The 25,033-nt window shown below is 42.1% G+C and overlaps 1 protein-coding gene across 3 annotated transcripts in view; it reads left to right on the top strand.

Annotated features, from left to right (window-relative positions):
- TMEM245 (transmembrane protein 245) overlaps window positions 1–25,033 on the top strand; it is a 254,346-nt gene that overhangs the window by 212,334 nt on the left and 16,979 nt on the right. For 2 of the 3 annotated variants that reach the window (XM_073630782.1, XM_073630783.1), the window contains 2 exons: window positions 7,224–7,324; window positions 20,209–20,383. In XM_073630782.1, coding sequence (XP_073486883.1) covers window positions 7,224–7,324; window positions 20,209–20,383 — 276 coding nt within the window. The remainder of the gene's footprint in view (window positions 1–7,223; window positions 7,325–20,208; window positions 20,384–25,033) is intronic. The other variant, XM_073630784.1, reaches the window with a different exon arrangement.

Genomic DNA, 25,033 nt, shown 5'->3' with positions numbered 1-25,033 from the left:
TATGTGTGTGTGTGTATGGAATACATCTATGTAGCACCTCTGAAGTCCCAGAAATTCCTAACCTATCAAAAACTCTTATCATAATAATACAGCCCAACTCCAGGACAGTAAAAAAGTCTATCCTTGCAGTGTGTGGGGGGAGGGGAGGGGGGGGTAACCTCTTTCACTTACCTGACTCTAATGTCTCTTCCTTCACCCCAAAGCCGTGACATCATCACATACCATACAGGGACATTAACCCTGTATGGTATGATAGGGAGGCTAGAGTGTGACCACAGCCAGTAACTTAAAGTGGAGCTCCACCTTAAAAAAAAATATTAAAAGCCAACAGCTACAAATACTGCAGCTGCTGACTTTTAATAAATGGACACTTACCTGTTCAGGGTGCCCGCGATGTCGGCAGCAGATGACGAGCAATCGCTCGGTTTTCAGCTGCCCCCACTGCCATCCTCGGCCAGGGAATCAGGAAGTGAAGCGTTGCGGCTTTACTGTCGCCCTGCGCATCTTCACTGGTCCCCATTGTGTTGTGGGAACTGTGTGTTTCCCAGACCACAACGGGGGGGGGGGGAGGCATCTGCGGCTAGCTATTCCTGGAAGTGGGTGCAGATACCTGTAAAATTGGAAATTCCACTTTAGGATGGAATTCCGCTTTAAGACCCCTTTCACACTAGGGTATTTTTCAGGCGTTTTAGTGCTAAAAATAGCGCCTGTAAAGTGCCTGAAAACTGCCTCCTCAGTGTGAAAGCCTGAGTGCTTTCACACAGGGGCAGTGTGCTTGCAGGACGTTAGGAAAGGTCCCGCAAGCAGCATCTTTGGGGTGCTGTGGTAGCGCTGTATACACTGCTTCTAAACCGCCCAACGCCCATTGGAATGAATTGGCAGCGCTGGCGAAGCGCCTGCAAAGCACTTCGGCAGCGCCGCAACATGGCCGGTTTTAACCCTTTCTTCAGCTGCTAGCAGGAGTTAAAAGCGTAAACCTCTATGCATTTATTATTTTTTAATAAAAAGTTGAACAAAGGCACTTGGATCAGGCAGGCACATAAATGGGTGGTTTTATGTACATATATGTGAGTATTTGTGTGTGTGTGTGTATATATATACAGTATATGTGTGTGTGTGTATATATATATATATATATATATATATATATATATATATATATATCAGGGGCGGATCCAGAGTCTAGTCTCGGGAGGGGCACTGCCAGAAAATATATTTTTTTGGGGTACATCTATCAGGGAAATGGCTGGTGTTGGCGCTTCAATCATCACGGCACCATGGTTGTTATGGTGTCAGGATGATTGAAGCGCATTATTACTATTATTACATTGTTATAAAAAATTAAATAGTTTAACTCACCATAATGCAGAATCAGTGGGAGCCCCGAGTGTGTCACTTGCCACGTCACCAGTCACCAGATGCAGATTGTCACTTGCCACGTTGCCTTCCACATGTTGCGGATTGTCCTTTGCCACGTCGCCTGTCACCAGATGAAGATTGTCACTTGCCACCTGCTAAGGTGGTCTCTTGTGTCCCAGAGACAGGCAGCAGAGAGATGTTGTAATCCCCATTAGTATAGAATCCCCCCTCAGTGCAGAGCCCCCATTAGTATAGAATCCCCCCTCAGTGCAGAGCCCCCATTAGTATAGAATCCCCCCTCAGTACAGAGCCCCCCATTAGTATAGAATCCCCCCTCAGTGCAGAGCCCCCCATTAGTATAGAATCCCCCCTCAGTACAGAGCCCCCATTAGTATAGAATCCCCCTCAGTGCAAAGCACCCCATTAGTATAGAATCCCCCCTCAGTGCAGAACCCCCATTAATATAGAATCCCCCCCTCAGTGCAGAACCCCCATTAATATAGAATCCCCCCTCAGTGCAGAGCTCCCCATTAGTATAGAATCCCCCTCAGTGCTGAACCCCCATTAATATAGAATCCCCCTCAGTGCAGAGTCCCCCATTGGTATAGAATCCCCCTCAGTGCAGAGCCCCCCATTAGTATAGAATCCCCCTCAGTGCAGAGCCCCCATTAGCATAGAATCCCCCCTCAGTGCAGAGCCCCCAATTGGTATAGAATCCCCCTCAGTGCAGAGCCCCCATTAGCATAGAATCCCCCCTCAGTGCAGAGCCCCCCATTGGTATAGAATCCCCCTCAGTGCAGAGCCCCCATTAGTATAGAATCCCCCTCAGTGCAGAGCCCCCATTAGCATAGAATCCCCCCTCAGTGCAGAGCCCCCCATTGGTATAGAATCCCCCTCAGTGCAGAGCCCCCCATTAGTATAGAATCCCCCTCAGTGCAGAGGCCACCATTAGTATAGAATCCCCCCTGCACATGTCAACCCACATATATTTTACAGGCCTCAGAACAGCGCGGACGATACACACAGCCGTGTGTGTCCCTCGGGCTCCTCTTCCTCCTGTGTGGATGTAAACAGAGAGGAGGGGGAGGTGGCTTCAGCCTGCTGCGCTGAGGGATACAGCGCAAGACCTGAGGAGCAGATCAGGTCAGCGGGCGGTGTTAGCGGTGCGTGCCACTACCTACGGGTGTCACCCCTCTGGCGGGTGTCACCTGGGTGCGGACCGCACCCCCCCGCACCCACCTAACAACGCCACTGCCGCTGTCTCTCTCTGCGGAGCCGCCCGGCGGCTCTTTCACCTATGGAGCCGCCCGGCGGCTCTCTCACTTACGGAGCCGCCCGCCGACTCACTCACCCGCATTTCTCGGAGGGGGCAATTGCCCCGTTGCCCCCCCCTGGATCCGCCCCTGATATATATATATATATATATATATATATATATATATATATTATTATACACACGCATGTGTGTTTGAGTTTTGGGGTGCACACCCTAATACAATAGGCTGCGCACGCCTATGGATGCCCTTATGAGTTCAACAAGTGCACCCAATATGGGTATAGATGAAAAGCTAAAAACTGAATCACCCAAATGCGCCTCCACCATAGGGTAAAAAAGTGTCTGCTTACCAGAAATTGTGGACTCTTAATCAAGAGAATCAAAAGCGCTGTGTGAACAAATATTACTTAGGATAGAAACCATACACTCCTTTCTTCATCTCAGATTAGAGCGATATCATGGTAGGGGTTGCTCCATCATTTCAGACATGGAAAATTAGTCAAAGATATCCACATAGTTTATAACTGTATAGTATATTAAAAACAAGGAAACACTAATTACTTACAATATTGATAGTAAAATCAAGTGTGTATACAAAAATACCGGTCCTGGGATACAATTCAACCACCTTGTGGTTTCAGCATGCGTGATGACATCTAGAGCATGGACTTCTTGCGCGTTTCATCTGATGACGTCAATTGTGACGAAGGACGGAATCCATGCTCGTGACATCACCACGTGACCAGCAACCCCTACCATGATATCGATCTAACCTGAGCGGAAGAAAGGAGTGTATGGTTTCTATCCTAAGTAATATTTGCTAACACGGCGCTTTTGACTCTCTTGGTTAAGAGTCCACAATTTCTGGTAAGCGGACACTTTTTACTCTATGGTGGAGGCGCACTTGGGTGATTCACTTTTTAGCTTATCATCTATACCCATATTAGATGCACTTGTTGAACTCATAAAGGCATCAGAGCTTTCATATTTGGAACTGTCATGAGTTGTTATAATGGACTGTTTTATCACACGGGACTCACTTTTTGACACATTTGATCTGTTTTATTTTTTTTACATTTTCATATATTGTCACATTACATTTTCATTGATTGTTACCGTGGAAAACTTAATTTTACACGTTTAAAATTTTTCATCCAACTTTTTTTTTTTGTCAGCAGATTGTTTGATCTACCAGCATAATAATTCTTAATTTTGTGGTATGATTAATTAGCACAGGGTCTACCCCTTCCAGCCCACTATGTTCCAGTATCTCCTGGAATTCAGAGAAAAGTAGGTGAGCCTGCAGCTGTAGAACCCACAAATGCCTGTAGCAATCAAACTCGGCTCCACTGATTGCAGTGAAGCCCAAAAAAAAAAATTCTTTAAACTATAGCATCTAAGAGGGTGCTGGTTCTGCACATGTATGGACACTGTGGTTGTATAGAATTCAATCTACCAATAAACTTCAGTACAACCTCCTTGCTGGATAATTTCCTCTTGCCAGCAGTAATGATCTGTGTTTTCTGATGGGAAATCTTCCCACTGTCAGGATACAATGACTCAGCGGGGAGGATTCTCCCATCCACCTTGAATGTGTGGATGGGCAACCAGGTAATTTTTATTTTTTTATTTTTTTTCAACCTGCTAGTCAGCTTAAGATGTGATAAATACCAACACTTAAACTTTTTTGATATTGGGGTTTGTGCCAGATGGGCTTTGGGTTTGTTTTGATGGCATCTGAGATGGTTCTGAAATAATTTTGAATGCATCCACTTCCTTCTGAGCTGCATTTAAACCTGCTTCAAGCAGGTTTGCATTTATTTTCATAGACTTGTATGGTTCTACAAAACCATTTGAAGGGGACAAAAGTCTGTCAACAATGGCCCTTAGGGAAGGCATTCCAGCCTTGAATACTGGTATATGTAAAGGTTGTTGTAATAATTACCTGAAGAAGTAGTCTTACTGTAGTCTAATACAGAAGGAGGAGTTTCATTAAGTACATGCCTCTCCTGTATTATGTGATTATAGGTCCTTTTGTTCCTAGATCCACAGATCTAGGTAATGTAGGAGTTCATCTTTTTGTTCACATACCATTTTTGTAAAACATGTAAAAATGTTTTTCAACCTTTACATTTGCAAAACTATAGCATGTGCATGTTTGTATAAGCATTTGCTCCTTTATGGCATGTTCTTTCTGAATGTTCCATATCCCTGTATCCTGACACTCCTGTTCTGCTTGCTCGGGTGGATGTATTGCACATTACTAAGTTGCATGTTGTCTTGGTGCAATTTAGTATGTGCGATATTTTCACATGAGTGCATGCACGTGGGCCTGCCTGTATCTTGCATCCTTTTATCTCCTTATGCTTTTTGTTTTCTTTCCAATAATCACAGGAATGATTATTTGGTTCTAGGTCATTTGCTTATGCAGTTTGATAGAACTTAATATTTCAACATGAATCACATTTGCTTTTTTTAAAGTAGAGTCAATTGGTTATTGTGTTTTATTCAAAACTATTAGTTCTTATTAAAGTGCTATTAAACTCAAAAGCAAACATTTAATATAATGAAGCTTACCATTTCTTAGATTTGATAATTGCATTTGTTTTCTTTTTTGGGGCTTCTTTCTTCTATTTTCACCTGGTGATCTGGCCAGTAAGCCTGTTTTGTCAAAAGAACAAGCTCTCTTTCAGATGTATCAGTTACAGGGTTGAGACAAACCATTTGACACGAACAGGGGTACTTGCATTGATCAGCTTATTTATTTCACACTGACAATGCTGCTATACAAAGGTGCCCCCTGTGCTCATTCATTGGAGTGGGGGAACTATAATACAGGCGGTGTGTTACTGACCAGCTCACCAGGTAAAAACAGAGAGCCTGAAAAATGAAGACTAAGACCACATCTAATGACTGTTAAGCTGCCATATATTACATTTATGGTTTTGTGTTTAATACCTGTTTAAAATGTCTCACCTGCTTGCCTCAAGATATTATGAATTTTCTTTTCTTTTAACGATGCTGTATAGTAGTGCATTTTAATATGTAAAATGCTACTACTCTTCAAATAGAAATGCGAGGCCACAGCCTTATGCACTCCTTATTTGTTGGCTTCAAGTGCATTTTAGGGCACAATGCTTTGTTCGATTGGTGATCTTCCAGAATAGAAATACATGGACAAGTTCTAAATAGTTCATCTTAAGACCCCCTTCACACTGGGGCAGTTTGCAGGCGCTATTGCGCTAATAATAGCACCTGCAAACCGACCCGAAAGTGCCGCTGCTTGCATTCCAGTGTGAAAGCCCCGAGGGCTTTCACACTGGAGCGATGTGCTGGCAGGACGGTAAAAAAAGTCCTGCCAGCAGCATCTTCGGAGCGGTGAAGGAGCGGTGTGTATACCGCCCCTTTACTGCTCCTGCCCATTGAAATCATTGGGACGGCACGGCTATACCGCCGGCAAAGCGCCTCTGCAGAGGCGCTTTGCGTTGGTATTTAACCCTTTCTCGGCCGCTAGCGGGGGGTAAAGCCGCCCCGCTAGCGGCCGCATACCGACGGTAAAACGCCGCTAATAATAGCGGCGTTTTACCGCCGACGCCGCCCCAGTGTGAAAGGGCTCTTACAGTTCCAGTTTTCTATTTGTAGAATAATAGAAAAGGGGTGCACACATCATTTGGCATAATTTCAAGTTTAAAAGGGTTCTCACTTTTTTTAGAAACTGGAAATATCTTTATAGTGCCCTTATGTAGGCATTAATATCATTTTTTTGCCACTGATATTCTGAATGAAGGCTTTGTAAGAGAAAATGGTAAATGCCCAAAGCACTAATGTTGTTTAATGTTATTTAATGCTGCTGAGATTACACTGTTGCATGAAATCACTGTGGATGGTTGGGAGTGTGCTTTCAGAAGACCGTTTCACCAGTACACCACCACCTAAAACCCACCACACATTGACTGTTTTTTGAGAAGATTTCATTAATTTAGGAAAAATTCTTAATTAAAATCCTTATAAGTGAAAATTATTGTAATCTATATTTTACATTTGTGACTCATGTGGTTTTATGGTAATTGGCTGTCTTTCTGATTATTTACCCTATGAACTATAGCGGATGTCTTTCATTTTTAGTACTGTACTCTCAACCATAGTTTCTGATATTTTTTTAAATTTGAATCACTGCAGGGAATGATTAGTTAGAAAAGCAATTTGGCTCAAATAACTCATGGACAATCGTTTATGTATCTAGAACAAAAACATAAATTTTGCATAATAATATTTAAGCTTCTGACAAATTTTTGTCACATTCTGAAGAATGTGTCCATATATGGCCTGCGTGAGACAAATCAATGAGTCATCTCAGACTGCATAGAGTAGGAAGGACTAGACTAAGAAGCATGACTGCCGTACATTATGTGTATTCATGGTAAGTGTTTATGGGAGGCTGGTAAGAATCTATAAGCTACTAAAATAGAATAATTTCTACACACACCACATTTGCATTTTATATAAAAATATCACTATTTATACTATATACAAGCTGTTTTCTCCAGTAAATTGAGTGCCATCTTTTTGCTTTGTTCTTCATTTTTAGGGGTGTATTTGATGCTTCCCTAAAAATGGCTTGCTTCTATGGACTGTACACTTGGCTTACTCATACAATCTTTGGGATAAACATAATTTTTATACCATCTGGTAAGATGTGTATGCATGTTTGTATGTTGTATGTTCATGTTTCTCAATGTATTTCAGCTTGTATGTATGGTTTGCTAAGCTCTGACATACATTATAGAGATGAACATGAATAGAAAGAACTATGTAATGTTTATCAAAATTAGAATAAGCAAGCTTAAAGTGAATGTTGAGGCATTTTCTTCTCCTGTATCAAGCCCTACCCTTCATCAATGTGGCTTACCTTTTCACTACGCTTACTGCATCCACAAACGTTTATGGAAATGGTAATTAAACATTTCTCTTACAGTAATTGATCCCTTATGATCTGTTATATGTACTAGTGAAAGCACTTTGTTATAGCTGTTCATAAGTGCAAAAAAAAAAAAAATGGTTCAGGCAGAATCCTTGTGATCTGATAACTTCCCATGTTCTCTTCTTATGCGGACAGTTATCAGCACTGTTCCCAACTGTCTCGGTTGACTACAAAACATTTCCCCTTAAGTTATGGAGAGAGGTGTTATATAGTCCTAGCAATCCTTTTGTAGGGTGACAACGCTACTGCTCCTTGATAAAGTATGGTTGTCAGTCACCCTAGAAAAGGAAGTATGTTCTTGGCGGGATCACAAGGTAAAAAAAAAGGGTGAAAAATGTAAATTAGCCATGATAGGAAGGCTGCTTTCACACTGATCAGTTTATGTTCAGTTTTAAAGAAAGCGGAAGAAAATTGCATCCCTTTAAATACTATGGAACTCTTCACATTAGTCAGTTGTGTTTTTAAAAATCCTGCATGCTGCATTTTTGGAGCATGTTTGTTCAGTTAAGAAAACACACCTCTCCAAAAAAGCATCAAAAACACAATGTGCCTGTGGGAAGTGTGTGACTTCTGAATCGCATGACAAGGAAAATCACATTGTTCTCAATGATGCCAGTCCTAATCAATGCAACTCAGCGATTTTGGAAAAGGTTCATGCACGACTTTGGTGCCCAGTGCGATTTCAGCCCCATAGAAGTCATCCTTGCTGCTTAAAAACTCTCTTCCCAAGCACAGTCCATTCACACTCAAGCGTAGCAGAGACACGCAGTCCCACTCAATTTGTTTTTTTTTTGCCATTTTTCATGCATAATATTCACCCATTGGGCAGTCGATTCACTTGAATAAGCTGTTTTACGAGTGACAAAGGGCACAAAAAAGCTCAAGAACCTTTTTTGGTCACGATGTGTCGCACAGTTTTTCAGTGCCCGTTTTGGCACTATTGTAGCGATTTATTGGACGACAAATGTCAGGTAAAACACTCATCTACTAACTGTGATCGGCATATCAATAACAATTAGACTGCATTCACATTGGTGAATTTTCTAATGTGCCACAGCCCACACAGAAAACTTGCCCCTTGCTGTGTTTTTCAGAAAAGCGATGCAGCGCGCATCACCCTTGCATTGCCATTTAGCGATGCTAGCACGATGCAGGTTTTCAGCAAGTTTCCGAAATACGCGGCATGGTGCGCCTTTGGAAATGCCCACGTGAATGCAACCTAGTTGTTAATGACACCCCAATCACGGTTAGCATGACATTATAGCAACACAAGCTCAATGCGCATTTGCAGTTCATTTCTGGAACATGCAGCAAAGATTGCATTTTTGTCTGTGCGATTTACCGTGTGTTCAGAAATGGGCAGATGTAAATGCAACTGAATTGTTGATGACAACACAATTAGCATGCTGTTATGGTGACAAAAGCGCAATCTGCATTTCCGAAATGTGTGGAAAAGCATGTGGTTTTTGTGCTGGTTGCCAAGTGGTCGGAACCGCACAGATGTGCATGCAGCCTAATTGTTAAGGACACCCAATCATGGTTAGCAGCCGCATGAAAAAACACAACCAAAAACATTCTCGAGCTACTTTGGGATATTTGACACACATAAAGCAGCCCATTCAAGTGAGTGGGCTGCCCTATGCACTCGCGTCTATGCATGAAAAACGTGCAAAATAACTTCAGGAATGTGCATTTACGGTCAGGATCAGGAATGTGCATTTACGCTACTCTTGGGTGTGAATATAATGTGCTTGGGAAGAGTGAGTTTAGGCAGCAAGAATGACCTGGGAGGAGAGGTGAGGGGTAAAAAACAAAAAAAAACACTGATCTGAAGCCGCTCAGGAATGCTTCTTATGATTGTTTAACTGGTTCCCGACCGGCTCACGCAAATATACTGCGGCAGAATGGCTCTCCTGGGTAAAATCCCGTATATATACATATGGCTTTGCTCAGGAGAGCCACCAGAGGGCGTGTGAGCGCCGCTGGAGGCGCGCGCCCGCTGCACAGCAGGGGACCCAATGCGTGTGGCCGATAGCCAACATGGGGATTTGTGTGTGTAAACGCACAAATCCCTGTGCTGTCAGAGGATAGAAGACGGATCGTGTGTTCGTACAAAGTAGAGACAGCGATCTGTCATCTCTCCTAGTTAGTCCCATCCCCACACAGTTAGAACACAGTGAGGGAACACAGTTAACCCCTTGATCGCCCCCTTGTGCTAACCTCTTCCCTGCCAGTGACATTTATACAGTAATCAGTGCATATTTATAGCACTCATCGCTCTATAAATGTCAGTGGTCCCAAAAATGTGTCAAAAGTCTCCGATCTGTCCGTCGCAATACCGCTAAAAAATCGCAGATCACCGCCATTACTAGTAAAAACATAAAAATAAAAAAAATAGGTCTTTCCCATAGTTTGTAGACGCTATAACTTTTGCGCAAACCAATCAATATACGCTTATTGCGATTTTTCTTTTTACCAAAAATATGTAAAGAATACATATTGGCCTAAACTGATGAAGAGATTTTTTTTTTTTAATTTGGGGGATATTTATTATAGCAAAAAGTAAAAAATATTGTTTTTTTTTTTTTTTTTTAAATTGTCAGTTTTGCTTATAGTGCAAAAAAAAAAAATGCAGAGATGATCAAATACCACCAAAAGAAAGCTCTATTTGTGGGAACAAAAGGACGCAAATTTTGTTTGGGTACGGCACTGCATGACCGCGCAATTGTCAGTTAAAGCGACTCCGTGCCAAATTGTAAAAAGTGCTCTGGTCAGGAAGGGGGTGAAATCTTCCAGGGCTGAAGTGGTTAATGCTGATGCAACTTCAGTGAGTAAAGTTGACTGAAATCTCAGGCATGTTGCACTGAAAATCACATCTCATAAGTGATGTGGGTAAAACGCAATGCAAATGCAGCAAGAGCGCATCAAAAAATGCATTATGTGCTGCATAAATTTAACGCACCACGGCAAAAACGTATATGCGTTTTTGATGCATTTTTTTTTTCGAAAGAGCTGTGTGAAAGCACCCAAAAGGTAATCTGCAATACATTATATTTTTGTTCTTTAGATATGCTTTAATATATTGGGCACTAAATCTCTCAAAACTAGTCGGATTTTAAATTAGAGGCTGATTGACAACATTATGCTTCCCTATAACATGCTTAATGATTGTCGTATCGAGCAGATCTTCTCCCAGTATAATAAAAATAATATAATAATAATAACCCGCCCACACACACCCATATATATATATATATATATATATATATATATATATATATATATATATATATATATACATACACACACACACAAAGATAAACTCCCTTTTAGCTACTAACCTTATACATCAGGTTATGACTGCTGCTAACACTTGAGTGTGTTCACCAACTCCCACTTAATACTAATGTGCAAATATAAGTGTAGCGCAATCAACTAGAAATTCTTAAGTAAACTCCATTAAAATAACATATAATACTAACAAACTAAAAAATGTGAAAAACTGTGTAACAGTAGAACTCCTTTGTGTGTACACACAAAGTGACAGTTCATATATTATCTTTCGCTATGTTCGGTGCCTACCACCTCCAGATAAAGTGCCTGCTTACCTCCAGTATATGACCCCACTTCAGAGTCATTCAGACCTTAGTGCACTCCACTCAAGATGGCGCTGGACCACTCCTACTGCTCACTGTCATGTCTGTGCAAATGCGCGGGATCCTCTGTAATTCCCATAGAGACAGTTTGTAAGAAATCACTTTACACCTTTATTCACCACTTCCCATCCACGGTACATTTATAAATGTCCTCGGATAGGAAGGGTGATATTTCGGTCATCGCTGCAGCAATGATCAAGATATAATTTTATAAACAAGAGTGCAGTGCCGGATGATAAACCAGTATTACAATTGTATGTAATGTGTATGTTTACAATAATGTAAAATGTATATGTATATATATATATATATATATATATAATTGATCATGATCAAATAAAAAAAATCCAGTGAAAAATAGTCCATAAGCGATTATTGTGTTAGAAAAAATACGTGCATATTAAAACACAAAATGTGACAACAAAAAGTTCATAAGTGAAGGTGTCCCAACAAAAAAAAAATTTCAGTACAGGACTCTGGGTCTGTGTTCTCCACCACTTGTGCTGCCCGTCACCTTTCAATAAACAATGGAGGCTTACCAGAAAGCCTGCAACCGCCCTTCTCAGGGGGGTCAAATCAGGCTTAGTAGAAACGGCATGGACACTGTTAAGGACCCACTTTCCTCATGGGTGACCGGTTGGCATCAATAAGGAGTACCTTCCATGTCACTTACGGGAAACAAGTGCTGCACACCGGTGAATAACCAAGGGGACAGGATCTGTACACCGATGAATAGCCAATCAAAGTAATGCAATTTCCATCATCTTCTTTGTGTTCATAAACATACTGGAAACCAGTGGCGTCCCCACCATCTGTCACATCATTTGCAGCCAATCAGGGGTCCCGGAGGCTATGTGATACTTAATGTATGTGGGGTGATGTTGGAAGCGAAGGTTTCCGGGTGCAATGAAGCCAAGGTCTTTTGCTATGCACTGTGCATGAAAATGGAGCACCAGCAAGTGACAGATGGTGGGGACGCCACTGGTTTCCAGTATGTTGTTTGTTTTAATATGCACCTATTTTTTCTAACACAATACTCACGTATGGACTATATTTCACTGGATGTTTTTTTTATTTGATCATGATCAATTATATATATATATATTTTACATTATTGTAAACATACACATTACATACACTTGTAATACTGGTTTATCATCCGGCGCTGCATTTATTTACATATTTTTTATTTATCACGCACCTAGCGCAATTCTTCCTTTATAATCTGTTACACGTTAAGATATCATTTTGATGGGCAAGCGATTCTGCACAAAGTAAAAGTAACTTGAGCAGTTTACGAGCTGCTGGATTACTTTTACAGACGCCAGATGGGGACCCTCCCGCTTCTGCCGCCTTTACCGGGCTCTCCAGTGTAATCAGAGAGCCCGGTAAGGATGTGACCGGAGGCATCCAGCTCTAAGCACACTGTGAAAGGAACAAATGTTGTTCCTCTCATTGTGTGACGTCAGGAACCGGAAACGACAAGCATTTGTCACTCACTGTTTTAGTTCTTTGTTTACCTGGCTGTTACCAGCCAGGGAAGCAGCAGATCAGACCGATTTTGTTTCTGATTGGCTACATTGGAGGCCAGAGAAAGAGATCTAATCTACCCCAGATCTCCCCATAAAGAGGACCTTTCACATCCCGTGCTATTACGAGGAATGTTGTTCATCCCTTGTAATAGCAATAACGTTGATTAAAAAAAAAAGTGACAAAAAAAAAAAAAAAAACCTTAAAAAAAAAAAATGTAAGTGCCCCCGTTTCTTCCCTACCAGACCTCCGCTTAAAAAGCTAAGGATACCACTTAGTTCTTTCATAAGTCTTGGACATCCAAGCCAACCAAGTCCTTTCTCGTGTTAAACTTGGATGGTTCTTACGATGAATGCTAGGCTGGGTAGGGGTCCTAGGAACAGAAGTGGTCCAAGGGACATGTTCATTGAGGGAGTCCAGACATCCCGAAAACATTCACAAACCAAGGGCCATCTACCTATTTAATCTGCAGTGAACCAATCGGTTTCAGGGATGATTGATAAGTTTTCAGGCGGACCCCAGGCGCAGAAAAAACGATGTGGGGGTCCCCCCCAAAGTCCATACCAGACCCTTATCCGAGCACAAAGCCCGGCAGGTCAGGAAAGGGGGTGGGGATGAGCGAGCGCCCCCCCCCTCCCTTAATCGTACCAGGCAGCATGGGGGGGTGGGTGCTTTGGGGCAGGGGCGGCACCCCCCCACCTCAAAGCACCTTGTCCCCATGTTGATGAGGACAAGGGCTTCTTCCCGACAACCCTGGCCCGTTGGTTGTGGGGGTCTGCAGGCTGGGGGCTTATCGCAATCTGGAAGCCCCTTTTAACAAGATACATTGTACCCCTACCCATTCACCTGAAAAAAGTGTCAAAAATAAAACACAGCACACAGGGTGTTAAAGTAATTTATTAAGGCAGCCCTGGCGTCTCTTCCGACTTCTTCTCCCCTCTCCAGCTCTTCTGCCTCCTCCACTGTTGTCTTCTGCCTCTTTCGGTTCTTCTCCCCTCTCTGGTTCTTCTCTCTCTGTCCACTGTCTTCTGCCTCTGCCAGGTCTTCTCCACTGTCTTCTCGCCTCTTTTGCCAGATCTTCTCCACTATCTTCTCCCTCAGTTCTTCTTCCAATGTTGACTCAATGCTCTTTCCCACTTTAATGCTGGGTGCTCGGTGTGCCACTACTTATATTGGCATGGGGTCACCGGAGGCCTGCCCCTTATGACGTCACCGCCCCATCATGCCCCAGGCGCTGACGTCATAGGGGGCCTCCGGATGACATCATCCGCTGACCCCGCCCCATGCGAAAATTGGTAGGGGCACACTGCGCACACGGCATTAGAGTGGGAGAGAGCGTCGAGTCAACATCGGAAGAAGAACAAAGGGAGAAGACTGGGCAAAAGAGCGAGAAGATAGCGGAGAAGGCAACGGACAGAGGGAGAAGAACCATAGAGGGCTAGAAGACCCGGAGGGGTGAAGAACCGACAGAGGCAGAAGACAGACAGTAAGCGAAGGAGGCAGAAGTAGGAAGAGACACCGGAGCTGCCTTAATAAATTACTTTAACACCCTGTGTGCTGTGTTTTATTTTTGACACTTTTTTTCAGGTAAATGGGTAGGGGTACAATGTACCCCATACTCATTCACATAGGGTGGGGTGTCTGGGGGACCCCTTGTTAGAGGGGGCTTCCAGATTCCGATAAGCCCACAGACCCCAACAACCAACGGCCAGGGTTGTCGGGAAGAGGTCCTTGTCCTCATCAACATGGGGACAAGGTGCTTTGGTGTGGGGGGGTGCAGGGCCAAAGCACCCACCCCCCCGTGTTGAGGGCATGCTGTCTGGTATGGTTCAGAAGGGGAGGGGCGCTCGCTTGTCCCCACCCCCTTTGCTGACCTGCCGGGCTGTGTGCTCGGATAAGGGTCTAGTATGGATCTTGGGGGACCCCCACACCGTTTTTTCAGCGTGGGGGTTCCCCTTAAAATCCATACCAGACTGAAGGGCCTGGTATGCTCTTCGAGGGGGAACCCATGCCGTTTTTTTTTTTAATTTGGCGTGGAGATCCTCTTCAAGATCATCAGAGCACAAGTCACATACCAAAGTCGGAAAAGTCAAGAAGGCCATCCGACTTTGATCCGACTTCAGTGATATTCAGTGGGCTGAAGTAGGATCAAAGTCGGACCAAAGTCGGACCAAAGTAGTGCAGGGAGCATTTTCAAAGTCGGACCGACTTGTGTCGGACCAGTTAAGACGGCTCCTATAGGGAAACATTGATTTTCACACGTCATGCGACATGAGCTCCCAGTGTCGGAGCGTTTGTCATACAAGTGTGAACCTCAGCAGCTGTACGAACACATCTGCAGTACTTTTGTACAGCTGCTAATTTGACAAGCATGTGGCTGGAGCCACCTAAGATGCGTGCAGGAAACCTATGTTACTCTATGGGGATGCAGCGGCTGTAGAAACACAACCGCTGCATTACCATGGAGTAAAATAAGCTTCTTGCACACACCCTTAGGCGGCTCCAACTACATAAACAAATCTTTTATTTACACTATACAGGACAGAGCCCACATGTAAATGAGCCTTTAAGGCACATGGGGCGTACTACAGCATATGCCTATGCGAGGGCCATATTCACCCATACGGGAATGTACAGGTGTTACAGTGCATAACAATGCAGGCAGTTACGTTGATGTCAATTGGGATGCAGCGGCTGTATGAACACAGAGGCTGATCTCAATTTGACATCCGTGCAGGTACTTGGCCCCGAACCCAGACAGTGTGAGCGTCACAGATATCAAATTGGGAGCAGTAGCTATGTCCGTCTTGATATAGGATTGCCTGCAACATCCATGTGCAGGTAAACATGGTTGTGTACGCTCCATGTGAATGAGGCCTATTTTTTTATGTTTTTTTGTTTTTTTTGTTTTTTTTTAATTCCTTACAATGTTTTGTGTTTTTTTTTTTTTTTTTTTTTTTTACAAGCCTGTTGGTAAAATATCTCACTTTTGAGACAAAGAAAGGACATACATTCCTCAGATCCTGAGGAAATGCTGTACACAGAGGCATCCTGTTCATTTAAAAACTGAAGCATAGTAAACAAAAATCCTCTTATAAAAATATTTAATAGGAGGGCAGCAGACTTGCTACATCTTATAAAACTTTTGATTCATAGCTATAAGGCAGGGGCGCCCTCTGATGTGGCCTGCCACCTCCTGCTCTGGGATCCCCAAGCATCAGTGTGAAGAACGGAGTCGGCGCTAGAGGAAGCAGAGCTGATGCTTCCTGTATAGTGCCGACTCTTGTCACAGGCGGAGTAGATCCGATCAGACAAATAGTTAAAATGAAATGCAGGAACTAGTGCGCAAAACCACAACCTAAATAGATAAACAATAGTACCAGATGAGAAGCTGCCAACATAGATCAGTGTACTCACACACCCCTGACAAACAAGTATTCAAATATGGTAAATATGTGGTGCTAATCTATCCTTGTGTACCAATTCCAAATACAAAAACCACAAATACTGCACCAATATATAAATAAATATAACTTCCTCTTATAAGTGCAGTGTGCATATATGGTAGCAATACCCTATGATAGCCAGTACATCAAAATATTAATTAATAGTTCCTCATGCTCATAAACATATGAAATATATTAAAGTGCTCCGTGCAAAATGCGACTCCTGTTGCGATTATTAAAGCATAAATTAAACAATGACACAATGTGCAAAATTACCATATAGTGCGTACGTGCAACTACATATGCAACTGTGAATTCAATAAATCATTAATTAGCCATGAATCCAAAAAAATCAAAAGAATCAAAAAAATGGTGCATCCAAATATTATAGTGCAATTCTCGTGCTCCTAAACATATAAAATATATTAGAGTGCTCCTTGCAAACTGCAACTCCTGTTGCAATTTTGTAAACCAAAATTACAAAGTGACACAATGTGCAAAAATTAACATAAATACATATATGTGTATGTAACTGAAGATGCGACTAAAAACCTGCATCCACATCTAGACAATACGATACAAATAAAGTGACAGTTGTGCAAAAAAAGTCCACAAAGACGCTGTTTCATGCAATATGACTCATAATGTCCGCAGAAGAAAGTCTATTGAAAAAGTGCAAATAAAAGTGACTCGTGATAAGTTCTTCCACTTCTGTTCTGATGCGAAATAATTGTTTCCCCCAGCCTCTTACCTGCAGTAGCGGCCCCCCGGGGGCTGAGTCAAGCGACAGTGCACAGCTGGGATAGTGCTCTGTGGAGAGGATGGATCTCCTAAAGTGATCCCACTTCCCAGAAGGGTCTGACTCTCTGCAGAAATCACCACCACTCACAATGGTCCCAGGATGATGGAGGGAGAAAAGAATAGCCTCCATAGTGTAATATTTCAAGTATAGTTTATTACAGGGATCCCTTTGGGAAAGTCACGTGGTGTGACACAACGCGTCAGGGTAGGAGGAGCCAGGTGCCGACGCTTCCCGGGGACGGCCGAACCCGGAAGCCTTCTGTTTCCACACTGCTTGCTTTTTTAGCAGAATGTAAGTTGCTACGTTTGTTGTAATAAACTACTTGAAATATTACACTATGGAGGCTATTCTTTTCTCCCTCACCATTATCCTGGGACCATTGTGAGTGGCGGTGATTTCTGCAGAGAGTCAGACCTACGGACACCCTTTTGGGAATTAGGATCACTTTAGAAGATCCATCCTCTCCACAGAGCACCATCCAGCTGTGCACTGTTGCTTGACTCGGCCCACTGGGGGCCGCTACTGCAGGTGAGAGGCTGGGGGAAACAATTATTTCGCATCAGAACAGAAGTGGAAGAACTTATCACGAGTCACTTTTATTTGCACTTTTTCAATAGACTTTCTTCTGCGGACATTATGAGTCATATTGCATGAAACAGCGTCTTTGTGGACTTTTTTGCACAACTGTCACTTTATTTGTATCGTATTGTCTAGATGTGGATGCAGGTTTTTAGTCGCATCTTCAGTTACATACACATATATGTATTTATGATAAATTTTTGCACATTGTGTCACTTTGCAATTTTGGTTTACAAATTGCAACAGGAGTTGCAGTTTGCATGGAGCACTCTAAAATATTTTATATGTTTAGGAGCACGAGAATTGCACTATAATATTTGGATGCACCATTTTTTTGATTCTTTTAATTTTTTTTGGATTTATGGCTAATTAATGATTTATTGAATTCACAGTTGCATATGTAGTTGCACGTACGCACTATATGGTAATTTTGCACATTGTGTCATTATTTAATTTATGCTTTAATAATCGCAACAGGAGTCGCATTTTGCACAGAGCACTTTAATATATTTCATATGTTTATGAGCACGAGGAACTATTAATTTTTTGATGTACTGGCCATCATAGGGTATTGCTACCATATATGCACACTGCACTTATAAGAGGAAGTTATATTTATTTATATATTGGTGCAGTATTTGTGGTTTTTGTATTTGGAATTGGTACAAAAGGATAGATTAGCGCCACATATTTACCATATTTGAAGACAAATAGTTTAACCACTTCCGGACCACCGCACGCCGATGTGCGTCCAAACTTTGCCGGCGGATATTGTTGTGGCAGCAGCTAGCTGCCATAACCCCGGTATCCCCGTTTCCATGCGGCCGCCGGCTTTCTGATAAAAGTGGTCTCTGCGGCAGATTCGCCGCAAGATCACTTTTACCAGTGGCGGGAGAGGGCCTGCCGCCGCGATCCGGTGCCCTCTGCCGCTTACCGGAGCCGTCGGTAGCGGCGGAGGCAATCGCGTCCGTCTCCCTTCTGTGCCTGGAGACGAGTGAGGCTAAGATGGCGCCCACTCGTCTCCATGACACTGCTGGGCGGAAGCAACGTCAAAACGTCACTTCCGCCCACGCCTCTTAAAGGAATATTTTTTTCAATGTCATTTTTTTAAATTTACTTTTTTTTTTTTTTTTTTTTTTTTTTTTATTGCATTTTAGTGTAAATATGAGATCTGAGGTCTTTTTGACCCCAGATCTCATATTTAAGAGGTCCTGTCATGCTTTTTTCTATTACAAGGGATGTTTACATTCCTTGTAATAGGAATAAAAGTGACACAATTTTTTTTTTAAACAATGTAAAAATAAATAAAATAATGTAAAATAAATAATAAAAATAAATTATAAAAAAAAAAACCCCCGTCCCGACGAGCTCGCGTGCAGAAGCGAACGCATACGCGAGTAGCTCCTGCATATGAAAATGGTGATCAAACCACACATGTGAGGTATCGCTGCGACCAGTAGAGGGAGAGCAATAATTCTAGCCCTAGACCTTTGTAACGCAAAACATGCATCCTGTAGAATTTTTTAAACGTCGCCTATGGAGATTTTTGAGGGTAAAAGTTTGACGCCATTCCATGAGCGGGTGCAATTTTGAAGCGTGACATGTTGGGTATCAATTTACTTGGCGTAACATTATCTTTCACAATATAAAAAAAATTGGGCTAACTTTACTGTTGTCTTATTTTTTTTATTCAAAAAAGTGATTTTTTTTTCCCAAAAAAGTGCGCTTATAAGACCACGGTGCAAAAAAAAGTATTGCAACGACCGCCATTTTATTCTCTAGGGTGTTAGAAAAAAAACATATAATGTTTGGGGGTTTTCTAGCAAAAAAAAACTGTTTTAAACATGTAAACACCTAAAATCCAAAACAAGGCTGGTCCTTAAGTGGTTAACTTCTGTACCACATCCCTAAATTTGATGTGTCAAAACTATATTCATAGTATAAGTATGGGACCTTTAAGGCACAGCAGTTTTGATAAAAAATAACATTTGTTCAAAATATGATCAAATTAAGTAATATTCAATCTATATTATGACTACATATGTGCAATGATTTGCAATGATTGCATTTAGTAGTCTGGAGCGGTAAAGACTACTATATGCAATCATTGCAAATATAGATAGAATTTTATCATATTTTAAATAGATGTAATTTTTTTATCAAAAATGCTGTGCCCTAAAAGTCCCATATTTATACTATGAATATAGTTTCAGCACAAGGTAACTGCAATGGTAACATACAGGCTTATAATTCCCATATCAAGAAAAGAGCCTTCAGAATAAATAAACATGTATACCTTTCCATGAACGTTTCCTCTAATCATAGCATATTCCAGTGCAATTGCATATACCTGTCTGCCCTGTTTTTATATAAATAAATAAAAAAATCAAAAGAACCAGTTCTGTGAATGAATTTGTAAATGAAATGTCTGCATTTTTCTAGACTCCAAATGCATATCTTACAGTAGCTACTCAACCTGTGTGTTATATGTGCATTTAGCTTTGCATGTGTTTGTTTTTAACACATAGCACTTATACAGTATATTTGCCACTAAATTAATGATTTTTGTTATTTTCCAGCTTTGGCTGCAACCCTTGGAGCAGTGCCTTTTTTGGGGACATACTGGGCCGCTATACCTGCTGTTTTAGACCTTTGGTTTTCCCAAGGAGAAAGCTTCAAAGCAGTATTACTACTTATATGTCATTTGTTGCCAACATACTGTGTTGATACTGCAATTTACTCTGATATATCTGGGTAAGTGACCACATTAAACATACAGATCATTGTTTGATTAATATCCCAATTAGCACATATTAAGGCTAAACTCCAGGCAAATGGCTAAATACACAGTTCAAATACACATATGGTATGTGAGCTGATTTATCTGCCAAAAGATCTGCCAATAGTTTCTTTAGTAGTTAATTTTGAATAACATTATGTGGTGCCTGCTGTTGGACAAGACTTTTACAAGTAAACATTTGTTAAAATGAATGACAATTTTGCTTTAACTCCAGTCCGTGAATATTGAATACAAATCCTGATAGGAATGCTGCATGGAGCTTTAAAGGTTTTTTTGAAAGTGGTTATAACCCTCAGACATGAAAAATTAACAATTTGTTCTGTAATTTTATTTTTTTTTTTTAACCCTGACTCGGTTTGCGAGTGTTGTCTCACAAGAGGAGCAGGATTCAAGCCTCTGGGGTGTGCAGTATTGCATTTGGCCAGAGGTGTGGGGCGCCGGTGGTGCTTAGAGAAGCTTGGAGCCGGAGACAGTCGGAAACACTCTGTTCCCGAGTGTCTCTGGCGCCCCCCACCTCATGCGGTGCTGCATAAACTAGCAGTGACACTGGAATGAATTATCTGAGTTTACATTGATTCCTATGGGGAAACTCGCTTTGATATACGAGTGCTTTGAATTACAAGCATTCTTCTGGAACGGATTATGCTCGTAATCCAAGGTACTACTGTACACTGTTATCATATTAATGATGTATGCAATTTGCTATGTCAATAAAGCAGATAGAAGGGGACGATAGAGGTAGCTCCAGCACACAGCCTATGATTGACAGCCTCTGCTATGCATGGTCTACTGTGTTTTGAAGGGTGTGTCCCTTCCCTCCAATCAGGGCTCAGATTCACTTAGCTCTGTGCTGTAGCTCTGCAGTATGTGACATTTCCCCACCACCTGCTTTCTGGAGCAGAGAAAAAGCCTTGGATAAGTGTTTTACAGGGCTGTAGAGAATACAGGGTTGCAGATTAAACAAGCTACAACTTAAGTAGGAGGATTTGTTTCATCTTTGTGTATCACCTGAGGCTAGTCACTTCACCAGATATATTTAAGGGTTTACAACCACTTTAAGCCTGCTGCTGACATTAAACCTATGATTGGCAAGACTTATTAGCTAAAGCATGGCTGTACTCGCCCAATAGAGGAAGCTCTGCTTGTTTGCACCCTCCACTGCCACATTAACTTTCAATGGCACCTAAGCGTGAGGAAGTTTTTTTTTGCCTAACAGTAGAGGAAGGAGTTTTTGCCTAAGAAGAGAAGGCGGCAATAATTGGCTCTTGTTTATTCTTTGTGCTGAGGGACAGGTTTAGTGATTGTCATATTTACATTACATTGCTAAGCTGCCTGAACAGTTAGTGTTATTTTTACATAAAAAAATGCTACAGCTATATGGATCAACTGCTCCAAACACCAGCAGTTTTCTGGCGTTTTAGAGCTAGAAATGGCTAGCGTCTGTGTGCTTTCACACCCGGGCAGTGCGCTTGCAGGACTTTCAGAAAAGTACTGCAAGCAACATCTTTGGGGCGGGTTGGCTCCCAAAACACCCCTGCCCATTGCAATGAATGGGCAGCACTTCCAAAGCACCAGAAAAGCACTTTGGAAGCGCCGCAACACAGGAGTTTTTAACGCCTTCTTTGGGGTTAAAAGCACCTCGCTAGGGACCCCGCTTAAACAGCTGTAAAGCTGTACCGTGGCCCCAGTGTTGAAGGGGTCTTAATGAGGTCACTTAAAGACTAAACCTTTTCCGACACTTGTTGCTTCAAAGTTAAAAATCAGTATTTTCTGCCGGAAAGTATTCAGACCCCCTTAAATTTTTTCACTCCTTGTTATATTGCAGCCATTTGCTAAAATCATTTAAGTTCATTTTTTTCCCTCATTAATGTACACACAGCACCCCATATTGACAGAAAAACACAGAATTGTTGACATTTTTGCAGATTTATTAAAAAAGAAAAACTGAAATATCACATGGTCCTAAGTATTCAGACCCTTTGCTCAGTATTTAGTAGAAGCACCCTTTTGATCTAATACAGCCATGAGACTTTTTGGGAAAGATGCAGCAAGTTTTTCACACCTGGATTTGGGGATCCTCTGCCATTCCTCCTTGCAGATCCTCTCCAGTTCTGTCAGGTTGGATGGTAAACATTGGTGGACAGCCATTTTTAGGTCTTACCAGAGATGCTCAATTGGGTTTAAGTCAGGGCTCTGGCTGGGCCATTCAAGAACAGTCACGGAGTTGTTGTGAAGCCACTTCTTCGTTATTTTAGCTGTGTGCTTAGGGTCATTGTCTTGTTGGAAGGTAAACCTTCGGCCCAGTCCGAGGTCCTGAGCACTCTGGAGAAGGTTTTCGTCCAGGATATCCCTGCACTTGGCCACATTCATCTTTCCCTCGATTGCAACCAGTCATCCTGTCCCTGCAGCTGAAAAGCTCCCCACAGCATGATGCTGACACCACCATGCTTCACTGTTGGGATTGTATTGGACAGGTGATGAGCAGTGCCTGGTTTTCTCCACACATACCCCTTAGAATTAAGGCCAAAAAGTTCTATCTTCGTCTCATCAGACCAAAGAATCTTTTTTCTCACCATCTTGGAGTCCTTCAGGTGTTTTTTTAGCAAACTCCATGCGGGCTTTCATGTGTCATGCACTGAGGAGAGGCTTCCGTCGGGCCACTCTGCCATAAAGCCCCAACTGGTGGAGGGCTGCAGTGATGGTTGACTTTCAACTTTCTCCCATCTCCCGACTGCATCTCCGGAGCTCAGCCACAGTGGTCTTTGGGTTCTTCTTTACCTCTCTCACCAAGGCTCTTCTCCCCCGATAGCTCAGTTTGGCCGGACGGCCAGCTCTAGGAAGGGTTCTGGTCATCCCAAACGTCTTTCATTTAAGGATTATGGAGGCCACTGTGCTCTTAGGAACCTTAAGGGCAGCAGAAATTTTTTTGTAACCTTGGCAAGATGTGTGCCTTGCCACAATTCTGTCTCTGAGCTCTAAAGGCAGTTCCTTTGACCTCATGATTCTCATTTGCTCTGACATGCACTGTGAGCTGTAAGGTCTTATATAGACAGCTGTGTGGTTTTCCTAATCAAGTCCAATCAGTATAATCAAACACAGTTGGACTCAAATGAAGGTGTAGAACCATCTCAAGGATGATCAGAAGAAATGTGTCACAGCAGAGGGTCTGAATACTTAGGACCATGTGATATTTCAGTTTTTCTTTTTTAATAAATCTTCAAAAATGTCAACAATTCTGCGTTTTTCTGTCAATATGGGGTGCTGTGTGTACATTAATGAGGAAAAAAAATGAACTTAAATGATTTTAGCAATTGGCTGCAATATAACTAAGAGTGAAAAATTTAAGGGGGTCTGAATACTTTCCGTCCCCACTGTATATTGATAGATATATAGATAGATAGATAGATAGATAGATAGATAGATAGATAGATAGATAGATAGATAGATAGATAGATCTCTATCTATCTATATATATATATTTTTTTTTTTTTTTGCGGAGACCCTAGAGAATAAAATGGCGGTTGTTGCAATATTTTATGTCACGCGGTATTTGCACAGCGGTCTTTTAAACACAATTTTTGGGGAAAAAATGCACTTCAATGAATTAAAAAAAAAAACTAAACAGTAAAGTTAGCCCAATTTTTTTGTATAATATGAAAGATGTTACACCGAGAATCGTGAGAGAACCGTGATCTTTATTCTAAGCAAAAAAATTGTGATTCACATTTTTTCCAGAATCGTGCAGCTCTACTACTTATCTTTTAAACCTGTTCAGATGTGGTAGCAGAGGTTTTTTTGAATAGCCACACTATAGAAATATATACATATATCTGACATTTTCTGAACAGAGCAAACAGTTCTATCTTTTTATGGAGAATGTGGAAAACTGCTCAAGTGAGGGGAGAAATGTAAGCTACTGGGTAGCATCCAAATGTCTTCCAGCAAAATGAGCATTTACCCAGTCTTAATGCACATTTCTCAGAATTCAGTCTGCACAGGTCCACATGCAGCTTTATGCAGGGAAGCACTGCTACACTGTTTTATGCTATGTATGCATTGCAGCTGGCATTTAAGATACAAGCCAATCGGATGTGTTAATATTCAGCAACATTGTTTAAGGAAGAACTCCTTGAAAATTGTTATTCTTCCATGCAGTGGGGCTCTGCCTGCACTGCATGGGTTAACTGCTCATTTTGTCTAGGGACGCAAGGAAAAGCTGTTCTTACCCAGTCCCTCAATCCTCCAGAAAACTGCGCTCCCCGGGTTCAGTGTTGGACTGTTCCTGCCATCGTCAAACCCAGAGCCCGTCTATGGGACATCTATGGGATGATATCAGGAACAGTCCATTCACAAGACCACTAGTGTGTGTGTGGGGGTGGGGGGGGGGGGGGCAGGAGCGGCAGGGGACCGGTCTTGCACTTGGCAAATTAGGTAATATGTCTGCTCTGCAATCCCCTAGACGAAAACGAGCAGTTAACCCATGCAGTGCAGGCACAGCCCTACCGCATGGGAAAATATGGGGTTCTTCTTTAAGGTACATTTGACAACTTAGTTTTGCCATGTGCAGGGGGCTTCATAAGAAAATAAGGAATGTACTGTATACC

This window comes from Aquarana catesbeiana, linkage group LG05 (assembly GCF_042186555.1).
Source record: "Aquarana catesbeiana isolate 2022-GZ linkage group LG05, ASM4218655v1, whole genome shotgun sequence".
In the NCBI taxonomy this organism is placed as follows: Eukaryota; Metazoa; Chordata; class Amphibia; order Anura; family Ranidae; genus Aquarana; species Aquarana catesbeiana.
Note: the sequence above shows the minus strand (reverse complement) of the source record. Positions and strands in the feature narration are given on the sequence as shown.